The 20,106-nt window shown below is 48.7% G+C and overlaps 1 protein-coding gene across 1 annotated transcript; it reads right to left on the bottom strand.

Annotated features, from left to right (window-relative positions):
- Nucleotides 1–18,415: 18,415 nt before the first annotated feature.
- Nucleotides 18,416–19,216, bottom strand: TCIM (transcriptional and immune response regulator). Its single transcript, XM_075342947.1, has one exon. It carries the CDS (start codon nucleotides 19,157–19,159, stop codon nucleotides 18,872–18,874), a length of 288 nt encoding a protein of 95 aa, XP_075199062.1. The 5' UTR covers nucleotides 19,160–19,216; the 3' UTR covers nucleotides 18,416–18,871.
- Nucleotides 19,217–20,106: the final 890 nt, after the last annotated feature.

The following is a 20,106-nucleotide window of genomic DNA, read 5'->3' on the forward strand; positions in this document are numbered from 1 at the left end:
GGATGGGCTATTCTCAGCGCTCCATAAACAGCAAAAAAGGAAAAACAAACAGACTTAAAAATACTCCATCAAGAATGTGAATTATGTTCTGTATTCTTCTTGATCCCTTTGTCCTCTTAAAAAAATTACATCATGGTGCAAGGATCCCAAATACTGCAGATAATGAGCTGCAGGGCAAGCACACCTCATTTGCAGTTTTGCCCTGTTTGCCCCACTTTTAAAAGTGTATCCTAAGTGGAAGGGTATGGCCGGATGGGGCAGCATTGCTCACTCAGGTGGACCCATGACATCACGACCCAGAACCAAAATCATACTACAATTCACCATCATGGTAGATGGAGTCTCAGCTACACATGGCCAGCCACAATGTTTGGCCCTACCCTCACAGCACCCAACAGTCCTGATTTGGGGGAGATGTCCTACTGTCTCTGTAGTTCAGGGCTATCCTGCTGTTGCAGGCTCACTGCAAGTTAACTGATGAGTAGTGTTCAGCGGACCCGAACCGGAAAAATCCTGATCCGCGCTGTTTCACTGGTAGATCCGGGTCCGACTCGGACACGGGTTTCCAGGTGCATGATCCGTATTTTTTTTTTCTCTCTCTCTCTCTCTCCCCTCTCTCTCCTCTCTCTCTCTCCTCCCTCTCTCCTCCCTCTCTCCTCCCTCTCTTTCTCTCTCCTCTCTCCTCCCTCTCTCCTCTCTCTCTCCTCCCTCTCTCCTCCCTCTCTCCTCCCTCTCTCCTCCCTCTCTCCTCCCTCTCTCCTCTCTCTCTTTCTCTCTCCTCCCTCTCTCCTCTCTCTCTTTCTCTCTCCTCCCTCTCTCCTCTCTCTCTCTCGCTCCTCTCTCTCTCTCCTGATGAGTAGTTCCTTCTCTTCCTCTGGGGAGGAGCTGGAATATCTGTACTCTGTACAAACTTATATTTATTTAAATAACTGATTCTTCTCTTTTCTTAAAGTTTGTTCCTCCCAAGGATTTGGACTCTCAAGCTATAGCATTGGAGGAAGCAGCAATAGCTGTGAGCTGCACTGCCATACCTAGAAAAAAAATGTTGTATTTGAATGTGCGTTATATTCTTCTTTACAGGCACAATGAACTGGTACATTGATACAGTTAGGTCCAGAAATATTTGGACAGTGACACAAGTTTTGTTATTTTAGCTGTTTACAAAAACATGTTCAGAAATACAATTATATATATAATATGGGCTGAAAGTGCACACTCCCAGCTGCAATATGAGAGTTTTCACATCCAAATCGGAGAAAGGGTTTAGGAATCATAGCTCTGTAATGCATAGCCTCCTCTTTTTCAAGGGACCAAAAGTAATTGGACAAGGGACTCTAAGGGCTGCAATTAACTCTGAAGGCGTCTCCCTCGTTAACCTGTAATCAATGAAGTAGTTAAAAGGTCTGGGGTTGATTACAGGTGTGTGGTTTTGCATTTGGAAGCTGTTGCTGTGACCAGACAACATGCGGTCTAAGGAACTCTCAATTGAGGTGAAGCAGAACATCCTGAGGCTGAAAAAAAAGAAAAAATCCATCAGAGAGATAGCAGACATGCTTGGAGTAGCAAAATCCACAGTCGGGTACATTCTGAGAAAAAAGGAATTGACTGGTGAGCTTGGGAACTCAAAAAGGCCTGGGCGTCCACGGATGACAACAGTGGTGGATGATCGCCGCATACTTTCTTTGGTGAAGAAGAACCCGTTCACAACATCAACTGAAGTCCAGAACACTCTCAGTGAAGTAGGTGTATCTGTCTCTAAGTCAACAGTAAAGAGAAGACTCCATGAAAGTAAATACAAAGGGTTCACATCTAGATGCAAACCATTCATCAATTCCAAAAATAGACAGGCCAGAGTTAAATTTGCTGAAAAACACCTCATGAAGCCAGCTCAGTTCTGGAAAAGTATTCTATGGACAGATGAGACAAAGATCAACCTGTACCAGAATGATGGGAAGAAAAAAGTTTGGAGAAGAAAGGGAACGGCACATGATCCAAGGCACACCACATCCTCTGTAAAACATGGTGGAGGCAACGTGATGGCATGGGCATGCATGGCTTTCAATGGCACTGGGTCACTTGTGTTTATTGATGACATAACAGCAGACAAGAGTAGCCGGATGAATTCTGAAGTGTACCGGGATATACTTTCAGCCCAGATTCATCCAAATGCTGCAAAGTTGATCGGACAGCGCTTCATAGTACAGATGGACAATGACCCCAAGCATACAGCCAAAGCTACCCAGGAGTTCATGAGTGCAAAAAAGTGGAACATTCTGCAATGGCCAAGTCAATCACCAGATCTTAACCCAATTGAGCATGCATTTCACTTGCTCAAATCCAGACTTAAGACGGAAAGACCCACAAACAAGCAAGACCTGAAGGCTGCGGCTGTAAAGGCCTGGCAAAGCATTAAGAAGGAGGAAACCCAGCGTTTGGTGATGTCCATGGGTTCCAGACTTAAGGCAGTGATTGCCTCCAAAGGATTCGCAACAAAATATTGAAAATAAAAATTTTTTTTTGGGTTTGATTTATTTGTCCAATTACTTTTGATCTCCTAAAATGTGGAGTGTTTGTAAAGAAATGTGTACAATTCCTACAATTTCTATCAGATATTTTTGTTCAAACCTTCAAATTAAACGTTACAATCTGCACTTGAATTCTGTTGTAGAGGTTTCATTTCAAATCCAATGTGGTGGCATGCAGAGCCCAACTCGCCAAAATTGTGTCACTGTCCAAAGATTTCTGGACCTAACTGTATATCTCTATATACCAGTGCATTTCTATGTACCTGTATAAAAGATTCAGAATTTTTTTCTTCCTACAAAATTACTATAAAATAAAGAAAAACAATTACACTTTTAATGGACTTTAACAAAAAATAAACATGACACAAATCAGCAAATAACAGTCATACTGTAACTGATATCCCTGTAATTGTAACAATGTGTACAATGCAATAAACAGATTATTTACAGTATTTGGCATGAAAAATGACACAATTTATTTTGTCTTCAATAAACTATTCAATAATCTCTGTGATCATTGCATTTTTGCTGTATTTTTTTATGCTTTTTTCTCCATTTTTTATAGTACAGAAAAGCAATGATTCTGTACTTAAACATGCAACTGCACAGAGTTCAATATCACAGCGCAGCGATGCACAGTGGGCATACGTTTTCATCCACTTTGCTTGGACAGTGAGGCCATTTTCTCTCATAGTATAAATGTTATGTTTTTTTGTGCAGAAAATCTACTGCGTTTAAGTGTTAAAGCAAAGTGGATGTGATTTATTGAACACTGCCCTCATCTAAACACGCTGCTGAACTGTGCAATTTCGGTGCTATTTTTCTTTATAGGCTTCTATGGGGAATGTGAAAATATGCATGTTAAAAATGCAAAGGTGTTTTTTTAAGTACAGAATCAAAGTTTTAGGCTGGGGCCCCAGGGGGATTAGTGTGACTGCTCGCATGACACTTGACTCACGCTTGTGTGACACCCTGGACTATTCAGGTCGTCACAGGGTTCTGCACAATCTTTCCCTCCCCGTGCAGTATTCAACCCCCCATGGTTCTGGGAACCTAACCTGCAGTACTGCCTCCACCAGCATTCACAAATCCTAGATACACCCTGCACCACACCTGTCAGGCACACCAGTGGGCTGCTTAAGCAGGAATAGGGCCACCCACTTAGTGGTCAGGCAGGGAGGTGGGAGGTGTCAAGTTGAGTCGAGTAGTAACCCTCGAGCTGTGAGGAGTTCTGAGGACGCTGGGAGTTAGGGCGGCTTTGCACGTTGCAACATCGCATGTGCGATGTCGGTGGGGTCAAATCGAAAGTGACGCACATCCGGCGTCACTTTCGACATCGTTGTGTGTAAATCCTAGATGATACGATTAACGAGCGCAAAAGCTTCGTTATCGTATCATCGGTGTAGGCTCCGACTTTTTCATAATTACGCTGCCGCGACAGGTACGATGCTGTTCCTCGTTCCTGCGGCAGCACACATTGCTGAGTGTAAAGCCGCAGGAGCGAGGAACATCTCCTTACCTGCCGCCGGCGGCTATACGGAAGGAATGAGGTGGGCGGGATGTTTACATCCTGCTCATCTCCGCCCCTCCGCCGCTATTGGCCGCCTGCCGTGTGATGTCGCTATGACGCCGCACGACCCGCCCCCTTAGGAAGGAGGCGGGTCGCCGGCCAGAGCGACGGTCGCAGGGCAGGTGAGTGCATGTGAAGCTGGCATAGCGATAATTTTAATAATAACGACGGGGGCGGGGACTATCGCGTGCGACATCGCATCGGCTTGCGATGTCGCAACGTGCAAAGCCCGCCTTAGAGCTCCCAGGGGAGAGGCAGACTAGGTCGTAGGCGGTGGTCTGGACCTAGAGGAGTCGGACCCCCAGTCTCAGGGGATTGAGGCTAGGTGCCTGGGTCTTGGAGGACGGTCAGCAGCCTGGTCCTATCACCGGTCCGGGACCGAAGGCATGCGGGGTACACGGCCCCTAGGTTGGAGGATAAGCTTCAGGCGACCTGGCAATTAACCTGCGGAGGACAGGGCCTTTATGGACTGTTTCCATGAAGCTCAGAGATCGGGGGCACTAGCGCAACGAGGGGGATAGGGCTTTCCAAACAAGCGGTCTACTGAAATCCCAAGCGTGAGCTCCTGAGAGCAGGCTCCTTCACTTAGCCATAGTGGGGAGCAGGGCCCGGAAAGCTCCAAGCTGACGAGCCACAATAGGACACTCTAAATTTTGTGCCAGGAGGCAGGTCACGGACAACCAGGCAGTGCTGCAGGGGACGGGACTCGGACGAGCTCACCCAAGAGGGCAGCGGCACCCAGAGACTTGGTTTACCTGGTTTTCAGTGTCTGCTTCATTGCTGAGTGAGTACCAAATTAACCCCTGCAACCAGCGAGCCTGCGTTACCCCGGCACTGCACCCCGTATCACCATCCAGAGTCCCGGGGCCTTTCCCTACCCGTGGAGGGTAACGTCATCTTGCTGCTCCACTCTATCACCCCGGGTACTCCCAATGGCAGCGGCGGTACTCCCAATTACCGTACACCACGGATGGCGTCACGAACTATATCTCCCCTGTAAATACCCCCACACTTCATTTGAGTGTGGCCCCTAGCCCCCGGGTCTGGAGACCCTCAAGCCACGAGTAATCACCACCCCCGGATCCGAGCAGTTCGATCCCCTACAGGGGTGGCACACTCGCAGTACAGCGAGACCAGAGTGTCATGCGATTGTGGTCCGATCCTGAGATCAGACCACAGCTGTAGGGGGGAGGGCCGGCGCTGCGGGGAGGAGGGCCGCCGGCACTACGGAGGAGAGGGAGGGATTTATCTCCCCATCTCCTCCATTGCCAGCTGATGCGAGAATTGCATTGCACTCCGCTGTAATGCGAGTGCAATGCGATGTTTCTCTTGCACCCAAAGACTTGAAAGGGTGCGAGTGAAACAGGATGGCATTGCACCCGCAGCATGCTGGAATTGTTTTCTTGGTCTGATTAGGGCTGAGAAAAAAATTGCTCATGGGAGCCACCCCATAGAGTAATATCGGTCCAAGTGGAATGCGATTTTTTATTGCATTCCACTCGCTCGGTATTACTCGCCGTGTGTGCTTACCCTTACTGTAATAGAAAAATACATTAAAGAGGTTGTCTACTAATAGGACAACCCCATTTTTTTGATTCCACTTGTTTCCACAGGTAAAGAGGTTGATCACCCCTTTTCATTACTGGCCACATCGATATAACATTGAGAAACAAGGTTTTCTCAAACATCTTGTGTTGGCAATAGTGCCTGTGAGCGGTGCTATTACGGTGTGCTCATCCCCATTGCGTGACCCCTGGGCTCCGTGACCTCTGATGTCCGGTGTTCCAGTTGACCTGACATCTTCCAGTTGACTTGACATCACTCCATGAGTGACAGGGCTGTGGGCAGCGTTTCACCACTCACCACAGCCCAACATCACAACGTAGCATGTTATGTGCTCTTTCCTTCACTGCAGAGTGCCGCAAGCAGGAGTGATGCTGAGACGTGATGAGCGGTAAAACGTCGCCCACAGTCCAGTCTCTCACGGAGATTGGGGCCAACACGGTGATGTCAGGTCAACTGGAAGTTGACGTGACATCACCGGACATAAGAGGTCACGGAGCCCGGGGGTTACACAATGGGGATGAGCGGATCGCAATAGCACCGTTCACAGGCACTATTACCAACACAAGATATTTGACAGAAGCCTTGTTTTTCAACATTATATCTATGTGGCTTCGAAAATTAAGTGGTAAACTACCTCTTTAAAGTAAAAGACCCTGTACTCTGCTCCCATTCTAGTGCGGTACCTACTCTCCTCCCATTCTAGTGCGGTACCAGTGATAATCGGGGTTTGGGGTTCACGTGACATTGTGAGTAGCAAGAGCCCAGTGTCCACTCACCACTGGCTTTTCTCTCCCCGCCTTCAGACCAAATGAGGTAATCAACGAGAAGTGGCGCTGCAGCTGCCCTTCACTTCCTGTTGATTGCTGATTTTATCCGAAGGCATGGCAAGAGAAGTCAAAAGTAATTGGACGCAAGGCTCGTGTGATGTCTCAATGTCATGTGAGCCTCGAACTGTGATTTCATACAGCGCTGGAAAGGCAACAGAATGGGAGGTAAGTACAAGGTCTTTTATTTTAACTGGGGGGAAACAAGTGGAATCAGAAGGGGATGCCCTAGTAGTGGACCACTCCTTTAAAAAACTGCTTCAAATCTGCACCAAAAATCATGAAACAAGGGGGAGAATGCATTCAAAAATGCAATAACCATAGAACATTGTTATTGTGTACCCCTATAGACAAAAAATAGTCAATGCAAGAATAGAAACAATAAAACAGAGTTTTATTAATGAATGATTTAAAAACAGAATAAAAATAGTGCAAAGTGCACAATAGGACGGCACGACAAGGGACATATAATAGTATCACAATTTACAACAATATATACACAAGGCTCCACATGATATACCAAAAAATGTAAAAAAAAATAATAGCCAAAAAATAGCATTAAATATAAATAGTACGTCCAAGGTATATTCTCCCAAATAAAATACACAGATACAAAAAGGTGACACTGTATTTTATTATCTTTTTTACATTTTTTGGTATATCATGTGGAGCCTTGTAAATATATTGTTGTAAATTTTGATGCTATTATATGTCCCTTGTCGTGCCGTCCTATTGTGCACTTTGCACTATTTTTATTCTGTTTTTAAATCATTCATTAATAAAACTCTGTTTTAGTGTTTCTATTCTTGCATTGGCTATTTTTTGTCTATAGGGGTACATAATTTGTATTTATAGCTTTTCCATATAAATTGAATAGGGGATATGAGGGTATATTGATACCATCGGACATTTCGGTTATTCCCCCATGTGTGACATATTTTGGTAACAACATTGTTATTGTGTAGTTTACTACAGACACTGGTAGAAAACATACTACAGATAAAAAGGAGCAGGAAAAATGCATCATTCACGCTATACGTGTGAAGAGATGTTTTGGCTAAATGACAGCTTGTCTCGCAAAAAAGCAAGACCTCATATATAGTCTAGTCAAGATATAGTCAAGATTTAGTAGAACTTACGTAAAAATTAAAAAGATATGGTAGCTACAATTAGAATGAATGAACAAAAAATAAATTCATAGGTGACTGCCAACCAAACCAAATACAGCAGGGCAGTTCTGGATTTGGGTCTATGCTCTGCCGTCCCGGGTGGTCTGCTGAATGTCCCTCACTGCTCCCATGCCCTGTCTGACATCTCCTCATGCTATGGTAGAAGAAATGGTAAATGAGTGAGATTCGGAGTATGGCCAAAATTTGCCACTCTTTGCATAACTTCTTGACTTTGGTATAATCAACGCTTCGTTGACCCCCACCCCTTATAAATCGACCTTATAACCCCCTCCCCACCAAGCACCCGCTAATTAACGTAAAAAAAATACAACGACACCGAGTTGGATGAAATGACCACAGCAGCCATTTAAACAACATAAAGCATTTATAAAGAAGTTGGTGGGGTGGGGTCCTTGAAGCTAATAAATCTGGTGATTAGAAATAATGATAATAACAACAGTAACCTCCCCCTGAACCACAATAAGTCCCAGCCGTAACCACCAGCTCGGGGGCACCAATACCCAGAGGGGGAGGAATATCCACGAACACCAAATAACGGGACCCGGCATTCCATTGCTGTGGGTTCTGCCCAAATCACCAGATCACCACCAAACCAGTAAATTAAGGGATCCATAACTCCATGAAATCCCCAAGGCCAATTTAAACCAACTCCAAGGACCCACCTTGACCGCTACTAGCCACCATTACCCTATAACACCTCGACAGGGAGGGCGGGCGGGAGTGTTCCAGGCAGCGCGGGCAAAAAGTGTCCCTACCCCAAAACTCCTCCATATATATACCCCAACGGTCTCACGCCTTAACAGTTGTTCCTCCTTCCCTAACCAAATTCATGGCTGGCCTACACCCACACCAGGGGTGAGGTTCCGGCCTCAGACTTTTATTTCTTTTCTCTGAAGTTGGGAGCTATGCTACCCTTACGTTCTGAGGAACAAAAAATAGAGAGCACTAAAAGTCCATTGGGTTTTAGCAGGAGATAGTCCTAGGTGCAAAGGCATAGTTGAAGGAGGGCTTTGGGCAGGCCATGTCAGAGGAAGTGCCAATATGTCATTAGGGCAGCAAACTGATTCCTTGTCCCAAGTATAAGATGGCATAACTAACAACAGATTAGAGGCATAACATCAAGTTTCTGACCCCAATGCAAAGTGTCCAACAGAGCCCTCAACTATCATGGGTCTTCAATAGTCTTTAATAGAATTTGGTGTTCTCATATAGAATAAAGGGACTTTTTGAGCCCTCATGGCCCTAGGTACGACTGCAATCTTTACACCCATTATTGTCAGGGGTATATCCAGGGGGTTCACAAGGGGCATTTAACCTGGGCACCGGTGGCAAGGGGCGCTATCGGGCCACCTGATGCGGCGGTCTGAGATGTCTCTCTGGAGGCTGCATTTTGCAGCATTCCGGATTGGGATGCAGCAGTTTTCTGAGCCAGCTGTCAAGCTGAAAGCTGACTCAAAAAAGAAGTAGCGCGCCGGCTCACAGCAATCAATAGTACTCACATTTTTCAAACATGATTACAATTGAATCCCTGACTGCTGGCACATCCGGGTCAGGGCGATTTCAGCAACATGATCAGGTCATGTGATCACACTGCTAACGTCACTCGCTGGCGCCACAGAGGCGCAAACAACGACGGTGGTGCGTGCACCATTGGAGCTGAAGACACAAAAGATTTATTGTGAAAGGGGAAGGCTGGAATTCAAGAACACAATTTGGGGAGCGAGGGGGAGAGTATGGACACAGAATGGGGAGCGAGGTGGGGAGAAATTTAAAGACACAATTTGGCGAGTGAAGGTGGGATGGGTGCTGACCCATAGTGGACGGGGAGAAATTTGAGGACACAGTTTGGGGAATGAGAATGGAGGAATGGGTTCGAACACCGCATAGAGAAATTTGAGGACACAATATGAGGAGAAAGGAATGTATAAGGAAACCATATGAGGGGGGAGATTGGTGCAGATATAGTATTGGGAGTGGGGGATGGGTGTGGAGACAGTATGGGGAGTGAAGGGAGATGTATGAGGAAACAGTATGAAGAGCAAGAGGGGAAAAGTATGTGTGGCGCCCTGGACAAGCCAGGGGCCACAGAGAACAACACCAACACACCCCACACTCCCGGTCAGGCACACCGAAGTCAGACAGAAACCCTTGTTGCCTTCCACCAGGGGCTGATGTCTACACCAGGGGGTGGAGCCAGGCGGTTGGTCTCCGCCCACCGAGGAGTTCACAGTCCTGGAGGCGGGAAAACAGTCAGTTAGAGTTGAGTTGGAGAGGTGAAAGGGAGAGGAAGGAAAGTGGCAAGAGAGCAGAGCAGACTGAAGTTGGTCCGGCTATGTGGCCCGGACGAAGCAGCAAGGTTGGCAGACGGTGGTGACCGTCTGCAGGAGAGGCCGATTGGAGCAGACCATAAGGACCGTGGACGGGCGGTGGTCCGGCGGTACCGGACCGGTACGCAAAGAGAAGCCAGCACCACCCGGCAGGGGTTTACAGACCCTGACAAGGCTAGGAGTCGCCGTGAATTTGTCGAATCCGTTAGCGAAGGGAACCTCCTGGGTTTCCCAGCAGCCAAGTCCCGATAGAAGGCAACATTCCAACCAAGAGAGGGAAACAGCCACCGCCAAGGCTACCGTTCCCAGGGCCAGAGCCTGCGGGCAAAAGGGGCTCCTTCAGCCCATATCCAAGCTGGGGGAGCGGGTTACCGGTGGGAACCCATCGGAACCATCAACATTACACAGGTGCAGGGAAAGGCAGTCACCATCAACCTGCCGGGAAGAGAAACACCGCAGCCGCCTGTGGGACCCGTCCATCCAGCCGTGTGTTTTACCAAGAACTGTGTCATCATCATTGGCTGAGTGAGTACCACCGTGCCGTGCGGCACAGCGCTGCCCCCGCGACCCTGCACCTCACCAGGCCCCGCAACCCGCCTGCTATCCATCCCTACCTACCCCATCACCGGGCCCCGGGACAACCAACCCCCTACCCACGGAGGGGAGAAACAACATCCAGGCTGCTCCCTGTCATCGCTCCCGGGATCCCCGTCCAGAGCAGCGGTGGTGTCACCAACCTCACCACAACTGTGGGTGGCGTCACGGACAATATCCAATCCCCATAATTAACCCCCTTTTCACTCACGGGCGAGGAACGCCGCTCGAGTCCCCGGGATCCGGCCCACCGCTCGAGCCACCACCGAGCAGCAGCAGTAGCAGCCGGACCCGAGCAGTGGGAGAGTGCAGCGTCACCTCCTCCGCCCGCGACAACTTGGCGTCACGAACAGGATCTTACCGCTCTGCCGTCTGGTAGAGGTGCACCTTGTGACCGCCGGAGGTGTCCGGCTGAAAATTTTGAGAAGCCGCCATTTTGGGCGCGAAAAATTCCCGCTCGAGCGTCTCCTCGAGTAATGGAGGCGCGAAGGCCTAAACCCCGCCCCTATAGAGGAGGAGCCGGAAAGAGACTAAGGGGGACGGAAACAAGATATCTGCGCCCGACGGAGCCGCTGGAGGAGCGGCGGTCGCAGCCGCAGCGGTACCCGTGGCTGTAAATGGGCCTGCCCAGGTCCCAGCCACGCTGGCGGGGGGCGCCGCGGCCCCAGCTCTTGCTCAGGTGATGCCGTTCTCTTTGCCCGGAGCTGCCTGGCTACCGCAGTACGATGGGAAACCTGATGCCTTGCAGGTCTTCCGGAAGAAGCTTAGTCCGCTACTGGAACTGTACCCCCTGACTGATAAGCAACGTGCAGCGCTAGTGCTGGGGCAGCTGACCGGCGCGGCTGAGCAAGAGGCGGAGACCTGGGCCGAGGGGGACCGGTCCTCTGTAGCCACCATCTTTGAAAAGCTACAGACTGCCTTTGAGACCTGTACTGAGGCAGAGTTGCGGATGCAGTTCTATCAATGTCGGCAACGGCCCGCAGATAGCATTCGGGACTATGCCTTGCGCCTGCAAACCGCACTCCGCACACTGAAGCGGGTGGACACCATCAACAGTGCGGACAGTAACAAAATGTTAAGTGAACAGTTTGTGCAGGGGATGAGGTCCTCAGAGGACCGCAAACAACTTCGGCTGTGAGCCCTAGAACATCCTGATGTGGACTTTGCCGTGTTAAAGGAACGGGCCATCAAAGCTCTGCAACCCCCCGCATCTGAAGCCCCTGAGCCAGCCCCATGGCCAGTTGAAACTGCTCCCGTCATGGTGACCCTACCCCAACAGCACCTTCAGGACCTGCAGCCCCAAGTGGAACGATGAAAGAACTCGCTGCCCAGGTTCGCCGCATGGATGGGGACCTTGCTAAGATTCTCGCCGCACTCCAGCCTCCAACCAGATCCCAGGCTCCGGTGAAGATGCAGCTCGCCGACAGCCCTGAGGACGTCCCCTGGATGCAGCAGAGAAGAACCAGGTTGCTTGGGTGGGAGAGAGCGGAAGCCGTTACCGTTTCGCAACGTTTTAAGTAAGAGTACCTCCCGATGTGGGAAGAAGTTATTATGCTTGTAATATGTTTACCGTTATCTTTTTCAGTTTGTGAAAATAAAACCGGTGATGGACGGGCAGCCCGCGGACGGTCTGCATTTTACTAAGGGGGAATGTGGTGCCCTGAAAAAGCCAGGGGCCACAGAGAACAACACCAACACACCCCACACTCCCGGTCAGGCACACCGAAGTCAGACAGAAACCCTTGTTGCCTTCCTCCAGGGGCTGATGTCCACACCAGGGGGTGGAGCCAGGTGGTTGGTCTCCGCCCACCGAGGAGTTCACAGTCCTGGAGGCGGGAAAACAGTCAGTTAGAGTTGAGTTGGAGAGGTGAAAGGGAGAGGAAGGAAAGTGGCAAGAGAGCAGAGCAGACTGAAGTTGGTCCGGCTGTGTGGCCCGGACGGAGCAGCAAGGTTGGCAGACGGTGGTGACCGTCTGCAGGAGAGGCCGATTGGAGCAGACCGTAAGGACCGTGGACGGGCGGTGGCCCAGCGGTACCGGACCGGTACGCAAAGAGAAGCCAGCACCACCCGGCAGGGGTTTACGGACTCTGACAAGGCTAGGAGTCGCCGTGAATTTGTCGAATCCGTTAGCGAAGGGAACCTCCTGGGTTTCCCAGCAGCCAAGTCCTGATAGAAGGCAACAGTCCAACCAAGAGAGGGAAACACAGCCACCGCCAAGGCTACCGTTCCCAGGGCCAGAGCCTGCGGGCAAAAGGGGCTCCTTCAGCCCATATCCAAGCTGGGGGAGCGGGTTACCGGTGGGAACCCATCGGAACCATCAACATTACACAGGTGCAGGGAAAGGCAGTCACCATCAACCTGCCGGGAAGAGAAACACCGCAGCCGCCTGTGGGACCCGTCCATCCAGCCGTGTGTTTTGCCAAGAACTGTGTCTTCATCATTGGCTGAGTGAGTACCACCGTGCCGTGCGGCACAGCGCTGCCCCCGCGACCCTGCACCTCACCAGGCCCCGCAACCCGCCTGCTATCCATCCCTACCTACCCCATCACCGGGCCCCGGGACAACCAACCCCCTACCCACGGAGGGGAGAAACAACATCCAGGCTGCTCCCTGTCATCGCTCCCGGGATCCCCGTCCAGAGCAGCGGTGGTGTCAACAACCTCACCACAACCGTGGGTGGCGTCACGGACAATATCCAATCCCCATAATCAACCCCCTTTTCACTCACGGGCGAGGAACGCCGCTCGAGTCCCCAGGATCCGGCCCACCGCTTGAGCCACCACCGAGCAGCAGCAGTAGCAGCCGGACCCGAGCAGTGGGAGACCGCAGCGTCACCTCCTCCGCCCGCGACATATGCATACACAGTATGAGGAAAAAGGTTGATGGATGAGGACACAGTATGGTGAGTGAGGGGTTGAGAAACTTGAGGACACAGTATGAAGAGCCAGGGAGGGGGGATGTATGCGTACACAGTATGTAGAGTAAGGAAGATGGGATGGGATATACTAAGGACATGTCATCCATGTAAAAGTACTGGACAATCCCTTTAATTTTGCTTTCTTCATTTCCAGGTAAATAAGAGCTAAGGGACTTTCCAACTGGACACGGCCATATTTTAAAATATATACAATATTGGAGTAACAGTATATAACTTATCATAACTAGTGCAAGTTAATAATGGAGCATTTGCCCATGGCAATCAATCATATTTCAGCTCTAACTGTGTAAGGACTGTTTACAAATTGAAACAGGCAACCTGATTGGTTGGTATGTGTAACTCCTCCATGTTATAGGGGTTTGTGTGAACTGTGTAGATGGGACCTCAGGTGGGGTGTCACCTTGCTGGGGATCATCGTCATAGACAGTAACGCACGCGAAACCAGAGCTCATTTAGCCAACCAGAAAGTTCACACATTAATGACAGACATGGCCTTCCTTTCTCTTTCTGTGGGGTACTACTCTCGACCTGTCCCCCGCTATCTTGGGACTTGTCGTCAAGCTCCTCGGGGTCAGTGTTTTCTTCCCCCTGATTCCTCTAACCTTCATCCGATTCTGGGCCCCAGTGGCTTTTGAGCCGAACAACTCTGTAAGCCTGCTGGGGTGAGCCGTAGGCTCCAGTTCTCTCAAGAATATTTCAAGGTTCCCTGACTGGCCCCTGCACTGAGGGCATGTCTTCCCAAACTTGAGCCCTATTCTAGATTAGCTCCTCTCAAGACCCTCCAACCAACCTCTTTCCTGCATGTGTCACTTCCCCTTTAACCCTATCTCTCCCGTTCTGCTGCTATCTCAGCCCAACCACTAGGTGGCACCTTTGGTAACCATCCCACTCCACTGTATCTGGAACCTGCACCCAGCTAGCTGCACAACATATTTACACATGCAATGAGTACTTAAAGTGAACCTATCAGGTGCAATATGCGCCCAGGACCACGAGCAGTTCTGGGTGCACATTGCTAATCCCTGCCTAACCGTCCCTGTATACACTAGCATAGATAAAGAGATCTTTATATAAAGTATTTCGAAAGATCTTTTATTGTATGCTAATGAGTGAGGGGACTAATCCTCTGGGCATTGCTTCCCCGTCCAGTCGGCTCCATTAGCATTTTAGTACACCCCGGTGGGTGTGTTAACATACTAATGAATGTGCAGAGTCACAGGATGATCTCACCTCTCCGCTGCCATCGTGTCCGACACTGGATTTCGGCCCAGTGCGTATGACCCCGGAGTTTGGGTCATGTGGCCTACTTCAGTTTGAAGCCAGGACGCGTACACTTGGCTTCATAGTGTGTCGCGGGCGGAGGGGCCGCGCTCGCTACACTCGGGTCCGGGGCTTCTGCTGCTGCTCGGTGGCTCGAGCGGTGGGCCGGACCCGGGGACTCGAGCAGCGCTCCTCACCCACGAGTGAAAAGTGGGTGGTTTGTTTGGGGAGATAGTTTGTGACGCCACCCACGGGTCGTGGTGATAATGGGCACCACCGCTGCTGGTGACGGGAATCCCAGGAGCGATGGCAGGGAGCAGCTAGGATGTTGGTTCCCCCTCCGTGGGTAGGGGTTGGTGATCCCGGGGCCCGGTGGTGGTACGAGGAGGCAGGAAAGCCGGGGTGCAGGGTTGCAGGGACAGCGCGGCGTGGTGCCGGATGGCACTGTTGTACTCATTCAGGCACAGATTCACAGAGTCTCTGGTAAACCAAACGGCTGGATGGATGGGTCCCGCAGCCGGCTGCAGTGTCTTTGCTCTTCCCGGACAGGTTGATGGTGGCTGTCTTTCCCTGCACCTTTGTAGAATGTATTGACTCTGATGGTTTCCCAACAGTGTTCCGCTCCCCGGCGTATATGTACCGAAGGAGCCCGTTTGCCCGCAGGCGCTGGACCTTGGATCTCTAGCCTATGGCGGTGGCTTTTTATCCTCACTGTGTGGACGGTTGCCTTCTGTCGGGTCTTGGGTGTTAGGGAACCCCTGGGGTTCCGGTCACTCTCGGATTTGACCGTTGTCAGCGGCTCCTAGCCTGGTCGGGGTCCGATGGCCCTGCCTTTGTGCTTGGTACAGATCTGCTCCCCGACTCGGTACCGGCGGGCCACCGCCCGTCCCCGGTCCTGTGGTTCCGCTGACTTGTACCACCTCCTGCAGACAGCCACCACCGTCTGCCGACCTTGCTGACAGTGCCTGGGCTCCTACCCAGACACTAACAGTTTCTGTCCTCTCACTTTCAACTCCAACTCCTATCTGTCACTTTTCCCGCCTCCAGAACTGTGAACTCCTCGATGGGTGGGGCCAACCGCCTGGCTCCGCCCCACCTGGTGTGGACATCAGACCCTGAAGGAGGCAACAAGGATTTTGTTTGACTGATGTAGACTATCCGGGGGAGGGTGTATGTGATGTTGTGTTTGTGACTACCTGGCTAGTCCAGGGCGTCACAAGTGCGCATGACCCAAACTCCGGGGTCATGTGCACTGAGCCGAAATCCGTCTGACACGATGGCAGTGGAGAGGTGACATCATACTGTGACGCTGTGTATTCATTAGCATGTTAGAACACCCACAGGGGCGTACTTAAATGCTAATGGAGCTGACTGGCAAGGGGAAGTAGCGCCCTTGGGGCTAGTACCTGCGCTCATTAGTATACGATAAAAGATCTTTAGAAATGCTTTTTCTAAAGATCTCTTTATCTATGCTAGTGTATACAGGGACAGTTAGGCAGGGATTAGCGATATACACCCAGAACTGCTCGTGGTGCATATTGCACCTGACAGGTTCCCTTTTAATATAACCACAGAGTATAAGACATAACCGGTACATGGCAAGCCCACCTTCTACATTATTTCCTTATGTATTTAGGACTGGACACTTTTACCGTATTTGTAACATTCAGGATCACATTGGGACAGAGGGGCACTGTAATTCTTGAGCACTTGGTGCCCACGTCCTGTAGTTGTAGGACACTTGGATACAGCTATCTGGAATGGGCAGGCTGCCGGGGGCATGAAGAGTTAGTTTTGCCCAGAATTTTCAGACCAAACATGGCATGAGAATTACCGAACCACATTCTCCACATGTCAGTGGGAGTGTTGTACTACAATTGCTATCATCCTATACCCCGGCTACTGTAGAAACTCAATTTATCCTCGTGCATATATAGCAGAGCTGGATTTGCACTCTCATAGGGAATAGTGTTTTTACATAGGACTGCAGATAAAGCAATTAAGTTCATTGTGTATTATCCTGATGGCAAAATTACAAAGATTCTGACATATTCGGCTCTGCTACATCATCCATGACAGCTGATGATGACTTGATAGGACATAACCACCATCAAGTGTGCTCACCTTAGATATGTAATCAGTTGCTGGCCTTTAGCTTCAGGCGTGTATATATACACACACCCATGACACGTATATAGTGATGAAATCTCAATTTCACTGGAATGTGAAGAATCTCTGCCGTCACTAATGACTTACTAGAATTGGAGGAAGTACAGTATAAACTATACATATATATATATATATATATATATATATATATATATATATATATATATATATATATAGTATATGAGTATTTTAAGCCTTGCATCTAGGAATCAACCGTTTTTGATACCCAATTCAGATGTAGCAGAGCCCACTTTGTATTCAGCATCACTTATGGTATACTAACCAGTTCTACACAGAGCTGCAGGCAATCCTCCTGCACTATGCTTACTAAACGTGCAGAAAATGCCATGATAGCACATTCAGCTCTGCTACATATACTTAGGAAACACCACTATAGATAGCCTCCTTGTACCCAGTGTTGTGCCTATTAACAAGGAGACATCGTGGCAGACGGCCCAGATCCATATTATGCTACATTATGGATAGGTCTATTTTAACCCCTTACTGGCCAGCTGTCATATATTATCACTTACTTTCCTGCATTAATAGGTTTGTTTTAACGCCTGATTGACCGGTTGGCATTTATTTTATCACCTATTGTCCTACATTAATAGGCAGCTTTGTTGTAACTCCTGAATGACTGGTTGGCATTTATCACCTATTGTCCTGCATTAATAGGCAGGTTTTTTAACCCCTGAATGCCCGGTTGGCATTTATTTTGTCACCTATTGTCCTGCATTAATAGGCAGCTTTGTTTTAACCCCTGAATGCCCAGTTGGCATTTATTATCACATAGCGTCCTGCATTAATAGGCAGGTTTGTTTTAACCCCTGAATGACCAGTTGGCATTTAGTATCACATAGTATCCTGCAATAGTAGGCAGGTTTTTTTTTAACACCTGAATGCCCGGTTGGCATTTATTACCACCTATCGTCCTGCATTAATAGGCAGGTTTGTTTTAACCCCTGAATGCCCAGTTGGCATTTATTGTATCACCAATTATCCTGCATTAATAGGCAGGTTTGTTTTAACCCCTGAATGCCCAGTTGGCATCTATTTTGTCACCTATTGTCCTGCATTAATAGGCAGGTTTGTTTTAACCCCTGAATGACCAGTTGTCATTTCCTTATCACCTTTGAGCCTTAGATTCAGCACCGAATGGAGGAGACCATTATAAACACCAGGAAATTATATAATTGCAGAAATATACAAAATTGTCAGGATTAACCACATAAGACAAAAAAATGGCATGGGGAGGGGATGGGGGAAAAAAATCCAAAAATGTTAACAGGATGTGGATTTGAGAAACATGTTCGTTGTCCCTGATCTGCAACTACAAGTCCCAGTATGCCCAGAAGAACACGCTAGGACTAGTAGTTCCACAACAGCTGATGATCGATTGATGAACGGCCCACTGGTTACATTAGAAATAAAACAATAGAAGAAGAAATGTAAAATTATAAAACAATTTATTAACAAAATATAGAAAACATGATGAATAGCATAAATGCAGTATCATAGCACCAAAAAAGTCATTATCTGTCGCCAGTCCTCCGTTGCTCCCCATAGTCCAGTTAGGGAGAGCTTGCAGGGCCCCATTTCCTTGGCACAGGCGGGTGGGCCCCATATAGTCCTTATCTCTCTGCTTCTCCTTGTCACCCAGGAGTCATGTTCAGTCTCCTTTCAGCTTTGGAGGGAACGCTCAGTCCTCTGAAACAGTCTCTTTTAGAGCACATGCTTCCAGCTCAGCAGGACAGTCTCATTAGAGTAGAGTGCAAGCTCTGCAGAACAGTCTCTCAATTCTTCACCTTAAGATAGGCAGTGAGTGACAAGCTTGCCGGACCATCCTCTTCCTCCAGATCAGTCTTGACTTTTCAGCTTAGATTGAAAGCTCTGCAGCCAAGGAGCTCAGATCACCTTGATGGGAAGTTTGCGGAGCTTGAGGAATTGCAGGATTTTGTCCCTGGTCCTCTGCTTTAGTGCCAGTAGAGCCCTGGCTTTCTCCTCATTGTCCTGGTCAATGCAGAAGATGATCCTGGCTCTGTCCTCTGCTTTCTTATCGCCAGTCTTTTTAAAGAGCTTCTGCAGCGACTCCTGGTCTACACCCTCAAAGATGTTGGCCGTGGCTTTCTTCCGGGAAGCCGTGTCGAACCGGTAGCCATGGACAGAGGGGCTGACTCTCAGTGAGGTGGACATGGTGCTGGTGGTGGTGTCTTGGCAGTGGGATCACTGTAGCTTATTGCTGAAGCTGTGAATGCCACAACTGGAGCTGAGTGAGAGCTCTCCGCCTTATATCCTGAGCCCTGCTGACATCATCCACCCACAGGGAGGGCGAGGAATTAGGAATTAACCCCTTCGCCTAGGAGCAAGTCCTCTGGCGTGAACACATTCTGCAGAAATTCCACCCCAAATCTTTACTTTCATATGAAAATTCCCTTTTATTTCTTGCAGTTATAGCACACACATGTAGCGGAGCTTGTCATAACACATTCTGCGATTGTAAGGCTATGTGTCCACGACGCGTTTTTACATGCTTTTCTGCAGCGTTTTCAACTGCACCTTTTTAATGCCAAAATGCATGCGTTGTGATTTCCCAGCAAAGTCTATGAGAAATAGGGATTTCTTGTGCCCACCATGCAGTTAAAAACGCTGCGTTTAATTTGCATAATTTTGGGCAAAAACTCAGCGTTTAAAGAAGCAGCATGTAATTGTTTTTGCCATTTGGGCTGCGTTTTGTTAACATTGAAGTCAATGAGAAGTTGCAAAAAGCAAGCAACATCACAATTCCTGCGTTTTACCTGCTTTTTAGCTGCAGAAAACATGCGTTTTGGACATCAAAATAAAGATTTGATATGTCCCTTTACACACACACATAGTCCGACAATTAAATTAATGAAAAATATCAATTTATTGCTATTTTACGGCTAAATAGTATATAACCGCTAGAATTATATGAAATATAACTATTTTCTTTTTTTTTTAATAAATTATATGTTGTCCTTTTATTTCTCTTTTTTCATTATGTTTGACTGTTTAAACTTTATTTAGCAGTGTCTTTATGTTCAAAACGCATCTGTCAAAACGCTATTGAAAAGCATGTAAAAAGCGCTAAAAACGCACCTAAAACGCGGTAAATACGCATG

The sequence above is a fragment of the Anomaloglossus baeobatrachus genome, chromosome 4, assembly GCF_048569485.1.
Source record: "Anomaloglossus baeobatrachus isolate aAnoBae1 chromosome 4, aAnoBae1.hap1, whole genome shotgun sequence".
NCBI lineage: Eukaryota > Metazoa > Chordata > Amphibia > Anura > Aromobatidae > Anomaloglossus > Anomaloglossus baeobatrachus.